Below are 16843 nucleotides of genomic sequence, written 5' to 3'. Positions count from 1 at the left end.
ATATTTTTTAAAAAAAATTACACATAATAAAACATAAGAAGTAGTTTAATTATTATATTTATTATTATTATTATTAATATTTTTAATGATTTTTGAAATTATAAAATATTAATTATATTTATCTCTTTATTGATATTTGCATAAATTACGGTAATATCAATAGTTGTATTTGAAAGTAATTTAATAATGAATATTTGATAAGTTTGATTGCAATTTCAAGAATATTTTAAAATATCTATAATAGTAAAAGTTGAATTCATTCTTGGATTTTCAAACATCAATTGTGCAATATATTATTATTGTGATAAAAAATGTAATATGTAAATCTTTTTTTAGGATTGTCCATCGTTATTACGGGGTTCTTTAACGTATTTTGTCTTCATTCACATATTTTTTGAAATTTTTTCAAAATGTACGTTGTCCATCTACAAAGTGCTTAAAAAAAAGATGCATGTTATTGACATAAATAATACTAATCAATTCTTATAACTCATCATTTAACCAAACAGTCTCAAACGTGTACGATCTCGTGATCTCTCTCCTTTCAATATAAAATTAATTAATTCATATATCCTTTTGTCCAAACGCATTAGAAGTCGCTAACTAAACATGTCTCGTACACCACAGAAGAACACTCACCACACTCATTATTATGCCAAGAAAAGAACGTAATGAATTGTCATTTTACAACTCGGATGATATTTAAACTCCGTTCTACTCAAAATATTCATTTGCTTGCTAAAATCTATTTACCATATAGTTAATAATTATTGCATTAGACATTAGTACTTTGACAATCAAAATATATTTTCAAACTCCTAATATGATTTCTCAAAAAGTAAATCATCATTAAATAAGCTCATAATATTCATTTGTCAGATTCACAATAAAAGTGAAATAAAAAAACAAGAGATTTAATGTGCAAGCAATAAGACAATCATTTTTTCTTTTGACTCATAAGACAATCATACTAGGAGTTTAAAAAACATCTTTTTAAATATATAAGACAATGATAGGTTTTTCATGATTTTAACAAAACCAGACAATACTTTAATTATTTATTTTTAAAATAAGAAAGCTTCCTGAAATTTCTCAAAGTGCTTATTCAAATAAAATTGGAATAAGACAAAACCAGAATAGCCGAGGCAATAAAAAAATGCCACACTTCATATATATATATATATAACACAAATACATGGACAATTTCCCTTCTTATCTCCAAACTTATAACTCTTTCCAACCTTCTCATATATATCTTTGTAGCATCCAATTCCAATTCAAGTCATTCACTTGTAACACACAAACAAAGTGATGTCTGCAGAACATGTTCTAAGGTTGCTAGATTCCTTCTGGTATGAGACTACAATTCTCACCAACAACAAAAACCCTTCAAACTTTAATCCGAAAGTGGAAAAAGTGCTTCTTCAAGATACAAAGCTTCTTCTAGTTCCAACTCAAAACCTTGAAGTAAGGTTCTATAGTGAACAAAACTTGGACTTCACAGGATGTGTTTTCTGTGATTCTTCATCACCAAATTCTGTTCTAAACTCATCTAAGCTCAGAACAATCCCTTCTATGAGTGAAATCACAGAATTCTCAAAAGGGACTACTAGTGAAAAAAATCATGAAAAGTGTGAGATTAAAACTGAGAAAAAACATAGCCATAGTCATAGAAGAAGAAGCTTCCAGAAAAGAAAAAGCAGAAGCTTTTCAGAGCTAGAGTTTAAGGAGCTTAAAGGGTTTATGGATTTGGGTTTTGTGTTTTCTAAGGAAGATAAAGATTCAAAATTGGTTTCTCTGATACCTGGATTGCAAAGGCTTGGAAAAGAAGAAGATGACGAAGAACAGAAGAAGATTGATGAAAGTGTTGTATCTGACAAACCTTATTTATCTGAAGCTTGGGATGTTCTAGACCAAAAAGAGAGAAGAAATCCATTACTGAATTGGAGGGTACCAGCTAAGGGTAGTGAGATTGACATCAAACACAATCTTAAATTTTGGGCTCATACAGTTGCATCTGTTGTTGGATAACAATGATGCCGGTTTTAAATTGCGGTTGCAGCTGTGTAATGTGAGCAAATGCATTTGATATAATCACAATTGCTATTATAATATGGTTGCAGAAATTTTAGAATATGTTATGTTGCAGTTGCAAATGCAGTAAGTTTGTGTTTTTCTTGTAGAAGTTATGTAAGATTAGATTTTAACTAGAATAATAAATGTATATATTTTCCAAGTTTTTTCACTGGCCCAATTTTTTGAATCTCCCTAAAAAAACAAATGTATTGGATGGTAAATCATGTGAATGGTTGGTTGTAATATATTAAAAGTGTTACGCGGATAATTTATAAAAGTTAAACACTTCTAGTAATAGTTCATTTTGCAATTTTCTTATGATACTTTATGTTGATATGGAAAACATTGATTAACATATTCCAAGAGAGTAGTAGGAAACAGCAATAGCATAAGACACTTCTTTTGCCTTAATTTTGTCTTTTCTGATATCAATAATTGAGGAATACAATACTTAGGCACGACGTTATATTATACTAGATATGGTTGACGCGGCGTTATATTAAATACCAAAACAAATTACTTAAATAATGTTCTTTTGTGAATAACAAGAATGGTCGGGCTCGAGTGAAAGAGACATGTAGACCCACTAATTCTTTCTAGTGGTGGTTGTCTCTTAATCGCATTGGAGTGAAAAATGTTCCATTCAACGTGAACCACAACTTAATTAAAATCGAGAAGAAAAAGAAGAAGTTGATCACACCAATTGCCATTCACTCATGGTTGATATTATAAAGAATTGTGATGTTTTGATTTTTTTAACTTTAGTTGTTTACATGATAACTTCTTTAATGAGTGATTCGTAAGTATTTAAACATTAAATTATGTTCTAACAAGTGATTAATCATAAAATCTAATTTATTTAAAAATTTTATTATTTATAAAAAAAAATGTGGTGCACTTTTCTAAAAGCTTGCTTGGAAACCAAAAACATTTTAAAAATGATAAATTTCAAAATATTTTTTGAAGTCAAAGTTGTTTTTTTTAATGGAAGTCAAAGGTGTTTGATCTTACGGAGTAAGCTACATTTATTAAATGTAAGCAAAGATCCATTTGAAATTTCTCAGTTTTTTTCAATAAAAAATTGATATCAATGAGAAGAAGTTAAAGTGAAATTTCGAGTTTTGGATATGGTATACTAGGATACTCTAATTGAAGTTGACATTAGAAAACTAGCCAAATTGATTTTCTATTGTATATGCAAATTATCTGGTAGAAGCTAAAAACAAAAAATCTACTATAAACGTCCTAGATAGTGCTGCCAAAACTGGGGCCTCATAAGTGTCTGATTCTTTAATACCAGGAAGGATCATTATGATTATTGAATAAATAAATGAATAAATTAAGCTAAGTGTCCTTTGTATTATCAAATTGAGTCACGTGCATTAAAAAGATTATTATCAAAACCCTCTTGCGATTATTTGGATAGAGATGGTACGTATGCAATGACACATGTCAAAGTATATGCTTCAAAATGGAAAATACTTTGCTGATTACTCAAAACAATCCATATATATCTCTTCAAAGCTTTGGTAGAAATAAATAAGTGGTGCACATCAATTCATATATATATGGTTTTCACTGAATCATCTGCAGTAACCTTTTATGTAAATTAATACTATATCTTTGAAAAACGTAGAGAAGTTTAACTCAGTACAAATCATCTATGTTTGTTATATTTACCCAAATTACAAATAATGAGAAATTGAGTTATGAAAGCTATATGGATGAATTAATTACATTATGGGACAGATAGGATATGTTATGGCTATATGGAATGGAAATTAAATAGAGGTGACTTCAGTTGTCCTTGGTGGATGCTGCCTCTGGAAGTTTGTTGTATGTTTGAGGCTTCTTATCAGCACCCTTCCTTGAGTATTCCCTCCATTTTCTAGCAGCAGCTGCAGCTCTTTTTGCTCTTTCTTTCACTTCTTCCTCTGCATATTTATCATCATTTCAAACACTATTAAGTGGAATGAAATAAACCATATTATAAACTTAAGCTAAAGTAATTGCCACAACAAAATACTGAAGCTTATATTTGCAACATTGAATTCAAAGGTGTATAACTATCTCAAACAATGCAACTGACAAGAAAAATCCATACCTACCTGAACGATCGTAGTCTCTTGGTTTTCCCCGAAGATTGTCCCAATATGAATCTGTTTTATTGTAACCTTTCTGCTTCATCATTCTCAACCTTGCTTGTTCCTACAACACACTCATCAATGTTTGTCCTTTGATCATTTGCATTTTTACTGTGAAACTAATGAACAATCACGGAATTTTCTACCAAAGAAAGAAACATTGAAGCTGAGGTAAAATTTCAGTCATAAAAAAGATTCACATTCTGGTCTAAACCTAAACTGAGAACTTTCAAAGAGTTTTAAAGTATTAGAATATTCATATAATTTGGGCTTCCGGCCTAATATGGTCCCGGGACAACCCCTTATACTCAGGAGTCGACATCTATGATAAGCTTTGATACTATCTTAAAATTTGGACTTAGGTCTAATTCATCCACATGAATTCGGCTTAAGTAAGCTTTGATTACTCAATATCTCTGATCGATGTGGGACTCCCTCACTCCCAACAAATATGAATTTGCAGATGTAAAACTTTCAATTAATCGTGGACAAGAATGGATTGGAATCACTAGATTATTCTCAATTTGTATCAAATTTAAGAAAAATATTATCAGATAATCATTTTCTGAACCATCGAATTACGTTTATGCTTGGAATAGTAAGTCACAGTGACTTGTAGTTAACAATTTCCATAAAGTTTACTGCATCAAAATAAGTTATTCTTATATGGGTAAGCAAAAAAAAATTGTGAATGTGAATGAGTTCTTACCAAGAATTTTAACTGCCTTTTTTCCCATCTGGAATTTGCCTGTCATTATTATTGTATGGTTAGATCATGTTATAGGAGACAACGCAAAAGTAACAAATACTCCAATAACACAGTAATCTCAAAGTTATTACCATTCTGAAAACGTCGCTTGATGCTGATCCCATTCCTGAAAGCATTAGAGCAACCTGCTCGAATTTAAGAAGCTCAATAGTTATGCTAACAATATACAAAAAGCTTAGGTAGATCCATTAAGAATAAGACATAATGCAATTATGGACAAAATAGAGTTTATGAATTTGGTCTTACATTAACTCTTTCTATACGGCGCATCTCATCTTCAAGTAATGATAGTTGTGCAGCTGATGTCCAATGAATGCAGTCAACAGGGCTAAAACACAAAAATGAATGTCAAGTTAATTTCATAAATCTCCATTAGCTTAGTTGCTTCACAAACAATGCCGTTTTCACGCTGAAGGTCCTAAATATGAAATGTTACTTTAACTTCATCAAAAGAAGCATAACTACATATAATATGTTGAAGTTTAGAAACAAGACTTATTCCTACATAATAATATTACAACAGAACAGATCAAAACAACAGAAATACATAATGGCAATTAATGTGAAATTTTAGTCTATGTATGTATTGAAGGAAAACAACAAATGTGTGATTAGAGTGATGCTCATAGTCATAGATATACCAACTATCAATAGCCTGTTGAATCGATTCAGGGTTCCCACACTGACTATATACTCTGGCTCTTCCAAAATCTTCCTCAATTCCAAACACATCGCAGGCAACATTTGCACAGTTTTTGCAGCCTGTTCAAGAATATGAAGTAGAATAATAACATAACATGCTTTGAAACTATTCTAAATATTATTTAAGTCTATCACAAATGAAGCATTATCTAGGTCTATCATAAATGAAGCATATGATTTAAACACATAGGAACATAGATATTAGATGTCACTAACATATACTAAATATTTACCTATAATAGTTACACTAACATAGAACAGAACTATTAACATACAAGGCAAGATTGTAAGAGTGATTTGAAAGTACCTATGCAGCTGAACTCATCAACAAAAACATGATCCTTTGGGCTAGAATCATCCAGGAAAGGATTGATTGATGTCAAAGAATATCCATGAATTTCGTCATAAATCATGCGCTGAAGTGGATCACTGAGCACCTGAACTGCAATAGTTAGAAAAATTGAAGCACAAATTTCTCAGGCATAAAATTGAAGATATCCAAAAAAGGAACCAACCTCATAGACTTCATTGATGAAGATGCAAAAATTTGTGACCTCAGGATCATTGCCACTCAAATCCGGGTGGCAAGTTTTCATACAATTGTAATAAGCCTTCTTGATCTGCTCTGGTGTTGCATCTGGAAGCTGGTAAAAAGTATCAAAATCCCAATCATGATTCATGAAACATCTAATATTATGTCTCAGAATCCACTAGATATAGAAAAAGGAAAAAAAAATATCCACCTAATTTATCATCTGGTGTTCTCCTATTGTCTCTATACAATTATTACCTCTGCTGCTTCTTTAGATTTTTGGTTTTTTAGGAAAATTTTGTTCTTATTTATCTGTCAATTTTTTTGTTAGACTTAATTTAAGTTAGTTGCAAATTAGTTTGATCAGTTACAGGTAGTTAAATTAGTTGCAAGTTAGTTGTAATAGTCATTTTGAAATCTATATAAATGAAAAATTCTCTCATTATTAATATACTTTTCATTACTTTTTTTCTCATACATGATTTCTATCTAGAATTGTACTACTTTTATGTTCTTATTATTTATTTGACACTTATACTAATGAAGAGAGGCCATAGCTCAGTGGTAAAAGTTTAAGTTTATAAATTCGAAGATTGAATCTCCAACTAAATGATTAAAAATTTATTAGTTAATACTTTTGAAATTCAATAAAGCACATGCATGTTGAATCATTTGAAAAATGGTTGAATAATTTGAGGTAGTTGAAGTAAAGAGAAGAAAAAAAAGAGTTATTATTACCAGACCCAAAACTGCATAATAGTCCTCTGCTGCAGCAGAGTCAGTGGTGGCAAATGAATCCTGATCAGCAGCAACTCTGAGTCTACCACACCTTCTTCGTTTGTAAGTGTTTGTTACAAAATTCCAAGTAGTTGAAGTCTTTTGCAGCATCTGCCATGAGGTTCTTGGACACAAATTCAGTGATGGGTTGTGGATTTTGAAAGCTTCTGAGTATACTGGAGACAATAACTGAGCCATTCAAATGACCAAAGGTGATGTTTGTTCAAGTGTTGAACATAGGAATTAAAAATATATAAAAAAAAGGGTTGATATTTTGAATTTTGATGAATGGAAATTTTATTTATATCTAGAATATTTGAGGAGGAGGAAATTTTGGCTTGCAAGAAAGTATAAGAGGTAATGCTTAGGTGGCAGTATGAGAACCAAAGACATCCACAGAATCTAGACGGAACCAAAGGTGAATCTAGAGTAGAGACTAGAGAGCGAGTGAAACGAGGCAAACCGGGTTTCAATTGCGAATGGCACGTGTCATCTTGTGCATATGTGCTGCATTGCTTGCTCTTTGTGGGTCTACTAACATTTTATATTTAATATCTCTATTTTAAAATAAATGTGACTTTATAAATTGTATATTATTTTAAATTAATAATTATAATAGTGTAAAATACAATACTTATTAATATATAATTTGATATATAATTATTGATTTCATTCTAATTGTTTAATTTTTAGTATATGTATAAAAATATTAAATATTATTCATTTTACACAAAGGGAATAACTTTTAGATTTATTAACATGTCACATGTTAAACAAATTCATTTTTTTTGTTGAATCTCATCAAATAAAATAAAAAGAGATTTTAGATTAAAACTAATAATCTTTAAATTTATAATTTTTTTTTTGATGGAGTTTTGAGTTAATTAATTTATATGTATTTTTTTAATCATCAAAACCTACTAAGTCATTTTTAGTGTCAATAACTTATTGTTCTTCAATTTTATTTTATTTTTACTCAATTCTGTTAAATTTTTATTTGTGTTAAAATTAATATTGACGAGAGTTACACAAATAAGTTCCAGAACATGTTTATTATATTAAGTTTTAAGTTGATTCACCCCATTAATTTATATATATTGAACGCAAATGGATTAATTGACAAATCATATTCATGACACTTTGAAATTTTTGATACATTCACATCAAATTTATCGATTATGATAATTTAAGTACTAAGAAAAAAAGAAATAATTCAGAAATACTTTTAACAGGATTTTGATTCATATAACATGAAATTTATGTTCTATTTTATGTCTTTAAAATATCTCTATTTATAAAGAAGGTTATATTAATTAGTGAAGGAAGAGAACTCTAAAAAAAATTTATAACCCTTAAAAACTTAATATATGCATTGATTTAATTTAATAGTTAACAGATATATTAAATTTAAACATTACAACTACTTCATTAAATAATACGTTAAATTATTTAATTTTATTATATTAATATAATTATTAAAAAAGAAAATAAATATATTTTGAAAATTTCATGAGAAATTTTTACTCAAATTGGGAGCATGTTTGTTAAAGAGTACATTTATGTGTATGTAGTTCATGAATCAGAAGATTCTTTTAACTAAAATTTCAAAATAATTTATACGGCAATCATCGAGTGAAGCATTTTTAACGGATTAATTAGGAGTATTTTCTTTGTAAATTATTTGATATATAGAAAAATCAATTTTTAAATGGAACTTTTTTTGACACAAATTAAAAAATGTTTTTAATAATTTTAATTGTATTTGTTTACGGTTGTTAAATTAATCAAAATCTAAAAAATGGAGTTTACATTGTATTTAATTGTTTGAAGGAGTTTCTAAAATCATGATTATATCGAGTGTGGTAATTGAGAGGAAAATTAAAAAAAGTTATTTTTACTATTATAAATAAACACAAATCAACTTTTACATCAAATTAAAATTTCTAAAATATTTTATGTGATTATTGTCTCATTCATATTTGCTTAATTTTATTTTGTCCAGAGTAGGGCCAAAGGCCCATCTAAAGTTTACAAACCAACGAGTTCTCATATATGCAAGTATGCACCCAATTTAGGAACACAACCTTTTTATTTGAGGGAATTTAGGAACACAGCCTTTTTCTAAGAATATAGAAACATAACCTACATACCCACCAACCAACATATACTAAAATAAAATATAGCTTTTTAATGGATATATATTATCTTCAAATAAAATATAAATAAAAAAATATATGAAAAATTAATATATTTTATTTTACTTTTGAATCATATACGTCAAATTATTGAGATATTTTTGTTTGTTTATATTCTGTTGTATTACAGAGTATCTGGTAAGAGATAATTAAGCAACTGGATAAGAGGGATTGGTGGCAATTCCACATAAACCTTTCTTAGAACCAATGTCTCTCTTCAACCTCATGTATCCTTTCTCACCCCAATCATTACCCCAAGAATTTTTCACAATCCAATATTTCATCCCATCATGTGATACACCATAACCAACTACAGTAACAGCATGATCAGTATCAGTTCCACATTTCCCTGTAAATATTCCACCAGAGTAAAATTGAAAACCAGATCCTCCTCCATCTACATAAACAGAAACAGGTTGATTTGCCACTGCTTTAACAAGTGCTTTTTCACTATTTGAAGGAACTTTCTCATATCTTTTAATCACAGCTGCCACATGTTTTGCTTCTTTCTTAACCTTACAACTTCTATCAGCTTCTTTGTAAGGGTATTGTGCTTCACTTGCTATTCCTCCTTTCTTCTCAATGAATTCGAATGCATCTTCCATGTAACCACCACTGCAACCTGAACTATTACCTTTTACACAATCTATTAGTTCTTGCTCTGAGAGTGATACTAATTCACCTCCTCTTATTTGGTGGATACTCTCTGTTGCTGCCACACTTGAAAATGCCCAACAACTACCTATATATTAATTTTCACTATTAGTAATTTCTTTTAATGCAAGAAAAATACTGTCTCGTGAAATTCAATTCGAGCTACAAGAAAAAAATTGAATTATCGACCAAACAATGACGAAATTTACAAAATAAAATTCAGTTTATTTGATTGAGCAACGAAAAGTAAAATTGTAAACAAAATAATTTATATGAATAGGAAAAGTGAAAGAAAAAATAGATTACACTAATTTAAGATTGTGTTATTTTGACATACAAATTGCGACACCTTGTGACACCATATTATATTCATTAACTATTTTTTTACTGAACATAATTAACTATATATTTAAACTGTGTCAACCATCTAAATAGTGTTGTCTAAGATTTTGTAAAAAAATGATAATTTATGATTTTTAAACATAAAGAAGATGAAGGCTTATTTGGTAAATTATACATACTACATGTGCCTTGTTCTTTGATAGGAGTAACAGCACCTCTTTTCCTCCAATCCATGGCAGCAGGAAGAGAAGTTACATTGTGGTACCTGAACGATGTTTCTTTTACGTTGCCAATCCCAATATTATGTAACTTCTTCTTACCATTAAGTGAAGCCTTAAATTCTTCATTACTTAGGTCTGCAAAATGATTTATACCAAGGTTGAAAGGTTTGTCTCCAGCAGCATTGAACAATTCAATGAACTCTACATTGTTTTTGAATATTTGGTAACGTTTTTCTTTCTCTGCATCATCTTTGTAAGACTTTCCAAATTGTGCCATCCATTTTTCATGTTTATTTGATGAGCATGGTTCAAGGACCCTGGTAGATATTACGTGGGGGATAATCCATGTTGTGAAAATGATAAACATAGCTATAATGAAATGGTTTAGGAAACTCATTTTCTAGTAATTGATTATAGAGTAGCTTTGTTGAAGTGTCACACAAGCTCAGACATAATGGCCTTGATGTAGAAGCATTGGTTACAATTACTTATATATAGTGGTGAACGAGGAATATTGTATAGTGCATCAAATAGTAGTCACCACCAAAATTATTATGAGTTTAGTTATGCAGTAACCAAAAATTGATTCTGTTTTAAATTAAATTGAATATCCAGTGAATTATATTTGGATATATTTTATATAAAAATAAATTGAACAAAATCAATTTTATAGGTTAAAGTTTCAAATTCTATTTTTAACATTTAATAATTAAAGAGGTAAAATTAATTTTATTCTAGATACATCTAAGCATATTAAAATTACTTCTACGAATCTAAAAACAATTTTATCTTATTTAAAAGTAAAATCAAACAACTAATAATAATTGACTCACGCAAAGTGCAGAACTAATATTTGAATCTTAATTAAAAAAAGAATATAAGTTTAATGTCTGACACATCTCAATTGACGTATATGTTAATTATATTTCTAAAGATTAGAATATACTGTGTCCATATTCTTATAAAACCCCTCCATCTTACCTCTTCTATACGCTTGTTTTCTGCTGGATGATAGCTTTCTGTTTACTGATATTATTACATGTAGTTTTATTATACCTCAGATTTACACCAGGAAGAGATTATCGGTTATTGAACTTTGAAGAGTCTCTTTGGATCAGATAACTTTTTAAGGAGGTGTAAATTTTTAATGCAATTAAAATCTTTTAAGATAAATTAATTTGTTTGAATAATAATTTTAAAGAATTTTTAAAAATAAAGGATTTTACGAGGATTTGGTACTATATTTAGAAATTTTCAAATACTAAATTAAATTAAATTAAATATTTCAAAATTTCTACTTCCCTTATAATATATAAATCATAAATATATCTCTATATTAATCCCTTTATTTTTTAAAATTTTGTAAATTAATCTCTAATTTTTTTCAAAATAGTTCATCAACTTTTCAAGAGTTTCATTTTCAGCCCAAATGCTTAATTTTCATTTTTCACCCCAAAACTTTTGAAATTTATAAAAATGATTTAATTTAATATATATAATTCATTTTATTCATACAATATAATTTATAAATGAAAAAAATACGATTAAAGAATTTGAATTGTTTAAAATTTTAAATTATCTAGAATTTAAAATCAAACCAAAGAATTTGTGCATCTGGGAGAGATAAATGTCCAGAGATAGTCAAACCAACTCTCCACAATTAGTGTAAATATTTATTATGGGATTTTTTTTTTTTTTTTGTTGAAACCAAACATACCTGGATTTCTACTAGGAATCGATTCTTAGGAGAAGTTCCACTAAACCAAGTGCGCCAAGCTTTATTCGAATCAATTCGTCAATGTTCTACTAGTTTTGAATTTCAAATGCAATTGATTGCGATTTAGACGCCCACATTCTTCAGTTTTGATAGGAAATTAATGACCAAATTACATCTGGTCCCTTAACTTAATTTCAGACAACGTTTTAGTCCTTTATCTTTTTTTTTACCATTTAGTTATTTATTCCTAAAAATATCAAATAAAATATGAAAATATGAGTTTATTTGAAGATTTGCGTTACGAATTTGATGAAATTTGTATTATATTGAAGAATATAATTAATTTTATGAGTTTTGATTGAATTTTTTTTTTGAATTTTTGTATAAAAAAGGATAACATTGTTGAAATTTTAAAACATAAAATATCAAATTGTCACTTAAAACTAAAATAAAGTAACAAATCAGGAAAAAAAAAAAATAAAAGACTAAAACGTTACCTGAAATTAAGTTAAGGGACCACAGATGTAATTTAACCTCAATTTTAATATAATATATTAAAATAAACTTTTAAAATATTATATTGCCACGTCATTTAATTGTACCAAGCGACACCTCTGAATTTATTTTTTATTTTATTTTATTGATTATTTGTTCTTATCTCTATAAATAAAATATTCAACAATAAAAAATGTAACTATCATTATAAATTTAATTTAATTATAATTTATTTTTTTAATTCATTGTCTATAAATAAATCATGATACTTTAATTATATTTTAATAATTAAAATATAACAACTATAAATTACCAAAAAAATATATCAAAAATATAATAATTACATATTAAAAATCAATAATCAAACTTGTACACAAACAATTCAATGAAATTTAAATTAAAATAAATAAAAAATATTAAAATACAATCATTTAAATTAGTAAATCTTTTTAAAAAAACAAAATAACAACAAATGATTTTTTTTTTAAATAAAAATGTTAAGTTATACATTAAATATTTTCATAATAATATATAATTTTTATTTATTTTTCTCTTATTAGTATTCGAATACATATTATATTCCTCTAATATAAAAGAATGTATTTGTCTATATAAATTATTCATCAAAACAAAAATACTCATTTCAAAATATTAAACTTATAAAATTGATGAAGGATATATCATAGGAGAGTTTCAATTAACGGCAAAAATAATCAAAATCAAGTAGTGATATCTTATCATTTTCAACATTATTTCGTATTTTTTAGATAAAAAATAATACTTTGAATTTATTCATTATATACACTCTCCAAAAAGATGATTAAATCAAAATATTTTTGAAAGAAACATGTGGCAAACACATCTAATTCATAATTATTTATTTAATGTTTAAATAAAAATGAGACATGAAACATAAAATATAAGAAATAGTAGTTCATTTAATTAGTAAAAAATGAATAAAGAAACAACAATACTATAAAAAGTAAAACAAAAATAAAAATAATTATCATATAAAAATCAATGTTTACAAGTATATCTCAAATCAATGTTTCAAAAATATATATTCTATTTTTTATAGGAATAAAGTATTTTATAATAATTGAATCTTTAAAACAAAATAAAATGTATACAAACAATCACTTATATTTTTTTAATAATATTTTTAGAGTGAAAATTACTCCTTTAATTTTAATCTTTTTAATTGTGTATACAAACAATCATTTATCTTTTTTTTATTCATATTTTTCAAAATAAAAATCGCTCATTTTATTACAAATTTTTCAATTGTTTTCATTTCAATTATTCTTTTGTTATATTCTAAGTTTTGTTTTAAAACAATTAATAAACTAATGATATCTTAGTATTATCAGCGATTAATAGATTGATAGAATGTTGAGAATAAGAATCGAACTCTAATATCCTTATCACTATATTTCTTAACTCATCAACTATGACCACCAAATTATCCTTATATTATATTACTCTATACTAATTAAATAAACCGGACTAATATTGTTGTTAGTTTTTAGTAGATTAATAATAAATTGAAAAGGAAATATTTATAAAAATAAATTCAAGAAGCAAAAATGAATACGTTAACAACACCTATTTTATTTTATTTTTTTGTCAACAATAAAACCTATGCAAAAGTACAACATATGTGTAGAATAAGATTAAACAACCCAAACTCAATAAATCAAATGACCATAGAAACCCAAAATAACACACAATAGCACCCCAAAATCACCAAAATAACATACAATAGCACCCCAAAATCACCAAAATATCCTAACAAAACTTAGAAATCATAAACATAAAACAAAACTAGGAAATCATAAACATTATGTAACGATCCCTAAACATTCAAGAGAATTAGATCACTATTGATGAAGTTTTGCATTGAAACCTTTTTTAATCTTATGTTTGAGCCACCACTATGGTAGAAGTTTAAAATCATTGTAACTTTTTACATACTATATAGACCATACACAAATCAACTAAACCACAATAATCCTACCAATGAAGTCCTTTTTCGCCCAAAAACAAACCAGGAAAAAAATTGGACACGTTGAAAAATTTGGTCAGGTAAAACAATATAATTACCAAACCATATAAAAATCAAAGATCAAACTCCCAAACGGAATCGCATTATCACCATTGGACCCGTTTCTCCATTGTCACATGTATTCATATTTTCCTCCACATAAATCTTACCCAACAAATAAACACACTCCCAAAATAACCTATCCTCCCATTAAATAATTATTTATAATAAAAATGAAATATCTATTTTTAAAAACAATTAAAATATATTTTAGTAATTACACATTCAAAATCAATTTTAATCAAAATTATTCAATGTTGATAAGAATAAGTATCCATCATTCTCCATTTTGCTTGGTCGTGCTTAAGATATGCCTCGTGTCCCCCATTAGTATGTTGTTTCTGTTTTTTCTTTTCCCATATATGTAACTGTGCAAAAAAACTCTATTAGGACAAGATGAGTCAACTGATAATAATTACACTGGCTTTTCCTTGCGTAACGCAACTGCATTATTTGACAGTGGAATCTCTTGATTTTTGACTATGGTCATATCTTTAAAAATATATGCAATGCGACAAAAATAAACTATGGATGTATCTTTTAAATTTTGACTATGGGTATATCTTTTGCGAATTGGTAGACCAAGTTTCAAACGATACTAATATTGTTTTCATAAAATAAATTATGAAGGGTTTATGAACATGTTTATAGTGCTATGAACTGGTAAAAGATATTTTCTTTTGACAAAATAGAAAATATTTATATATCAGTAAATAGTTTATGAAGATGGCCGTGTTAGTTCTTATATCAAAATAATTAATATCACATTACAAAAAGTAGTTTTTAAATTTTATTTTAGAATTTATTTAAAATATATTAAAATAAATTCTCAATTATATTGAATGACACGTGGTACATTTATGTGTCACATTATAACATTTGTATTGCATCATTTATATTCTTATGTGACACCCTTCATATATTTTTATAATTCATCTCATGCCATTTATTTCTCAATTTAGTTATTGCATTGCACACATTATCAATTTGCATTTCTCTTTCATTCTATTAGATTTTCACCGTACTTAGGTCTTCAAATTAAAAAAAAAAGAAAGAAAAAAAAACTATTTTCATCTACAAATTTGATGCAACTTTCAAACATAACCGTTTCACATTTAATGGATTCAATATTAGAGGTGCATTCCCAAAACTTAGAATTTGAAACTTTTGTTGACACATTAGATGATTCTACGATGTATATGCACTGGGAATTCATATACTCCTTTGCGAATGTGTATGCTCCGTTGAATCAAATATCCAACTAGACTCAAGATGGAAGTAATTATTCTGCAGCACTTCTTCCTAGACATCCTTATCAGCAAGAAAACGAAGATCAAGAAAAAGAACAACAACAACAAACTAGTGATATATCAAGATGTCGTCAAAATTCCATACGTGTGAGAAAATATCGACAATGTGGTATTGGAGGTCACGTTCGACATTAATTTTATCGTAATTTTTGTAAAATTTGTGATGTTTTTTATGAATATATTATATAATTTAAAATTTTATCGTAATTTAAAATTTCTATTTATGTATTTTTATAAATTATATTAATTATATATATGTTATTTTTTATTTCAATAAAAATTAAAAAAAAATTTGATTTTGATTTTTTAAAATCTTTTAGGAAGTCGTCATTCCAAATGGCGACTTGTAATTTTTTAAAAAAAATTATTTGATATTTAAATTTCAAAAGTGAAATTCGTTTGGTAATATTTTTTAGAAAAAGGATTGTTTGAAAAACAACACTGTTATAGAAGCTTACTCCAGCACTTATATAATCATAATACAAAAATTTTACATATAAAATATAGGGCTAAATTACATTCGTGGTCCTTTAACTTAATTTCAGGTAACGTTAAGTCCTTTATCTTTTTTTTTTCTCGACTTGGTCCTTTATTTTAATTTTAAGTGACAATTTGATATTTTATGTTTTAAAATTTCAACAATGATATCCTTTTTTATACAAAAATTAAAAAAAAAATTCAATCAAAACTCATAAAATTAATTATATTCTTCAATATAATACAAATTTCATCAAATTCGTAACGCAAATCTTCAAATAAACTCATATTTTCATACTTTATTTGATATTTTTAGGAATAAATGATT

General features: G+C 27.1%; 3 protein-coding genes across 4 annotated transcripts; 1 reads left to right on the top strand and 2 right to left on the bottom strand.

Annotated features, from left to right (window-relative positions):
* The first annotated feature begins 1194 nt into the window (after positions 1-1194).
* On the top strand, positions 1195-2245 carry LOC101498305 (uncharacterized). The gene has a single exon (XM_012717161.3). It carries the CDS (start codon positions 1312-1314, stop codon positions 2029-2031), a length of 720 nt encoding a protein of 239 aa, XP_012572615.2. The 5' UTR covers positions 1195-1311; the 3' UTR covers positions 2032-2245.
* A 1398-nt stretch (positions 2246-3643) lies between these two features.
* On the bottom strand, positions 3644-7287 carry LOC101497771 (chaperone protein dnaJ C76, chloroplastic). 2 transcript variants are annotated; one of them, XM_004505406.4, is made up of 9 exons: positions 6962-7287; positions 6207-6335; positions 5999-6128; positions 5631-5751; positions 5236-5317; positions 5061-5114; positions 4930-4968; positions 4181-4284; positions 3644-4010 (listed from the first exon to the last, which is right to left on the bottom strand). In XM_004505406.4, the coding sequence occupies exons 1-9, from the start codon at positions 7196-7198 to the stop codon at positions 3965-3967; spliced, it is 942 nt and encodes a 313-aa protein (XP_004505463.1). In that variant the 5' UTR covers positions 7199-7287; the 3' UTR covers positions 3644-3964. The 2 variants fall into 2 exon arrangements, with proteins under 2 accessions (XP_004505463.1, XP_004505462.1); XM_004505405.4 differs by having other exon boundaries at positions 4185-4284; positions 6962-7286.
* A 1944-nt stretch (positions 7288-9231) lies between these two features.
* LOC101497435 (senescence-specific cysteine protease SAG39-like) lies at positions 9232-10893 on the bottom strand. Its single transcript, XM_004505404.4, has 2 exons — positions 10371-10893; positions 9232-9937 (listed from the first exon to the last, which is right to left on the bottom strand). The coding sequence occupies exons 1-2, from the start codon at positions 10807-10809 to the stop codon at positions 9345-9347; spliced, it is 1032 nt and encodes a 343-aa protein (XP_004505461.1). The 5' UTR covers positions 10810-10893; the 3' UTR covers positions 9232-9344.
* Positions 10894-16843: the final 5950 nt, after the last annotated feature.

The sequence above is a fragment of the Cicer arietinum genome, chromosome 6 (assembly GCF_000331145.2).
Source record: "Cicer arietinum cultivar CDC Frontier isolate Library 1 chromosome 6, Cicar.CDCFrontier_v2.0, whole genome shotgun sequence".
NCBI classification, from domain to species: Eukaryota; Viridiplantae; Streptophyta; class Magnoliopsida; order Fabales; family Fabaceae; genus Cicer; species Cicer arietinum.
The sequence above is the reverse complement of the archived record's forward strand: the minus strand, read 5'-3'. Positions and strand labels throughout refer to the sequence as shown.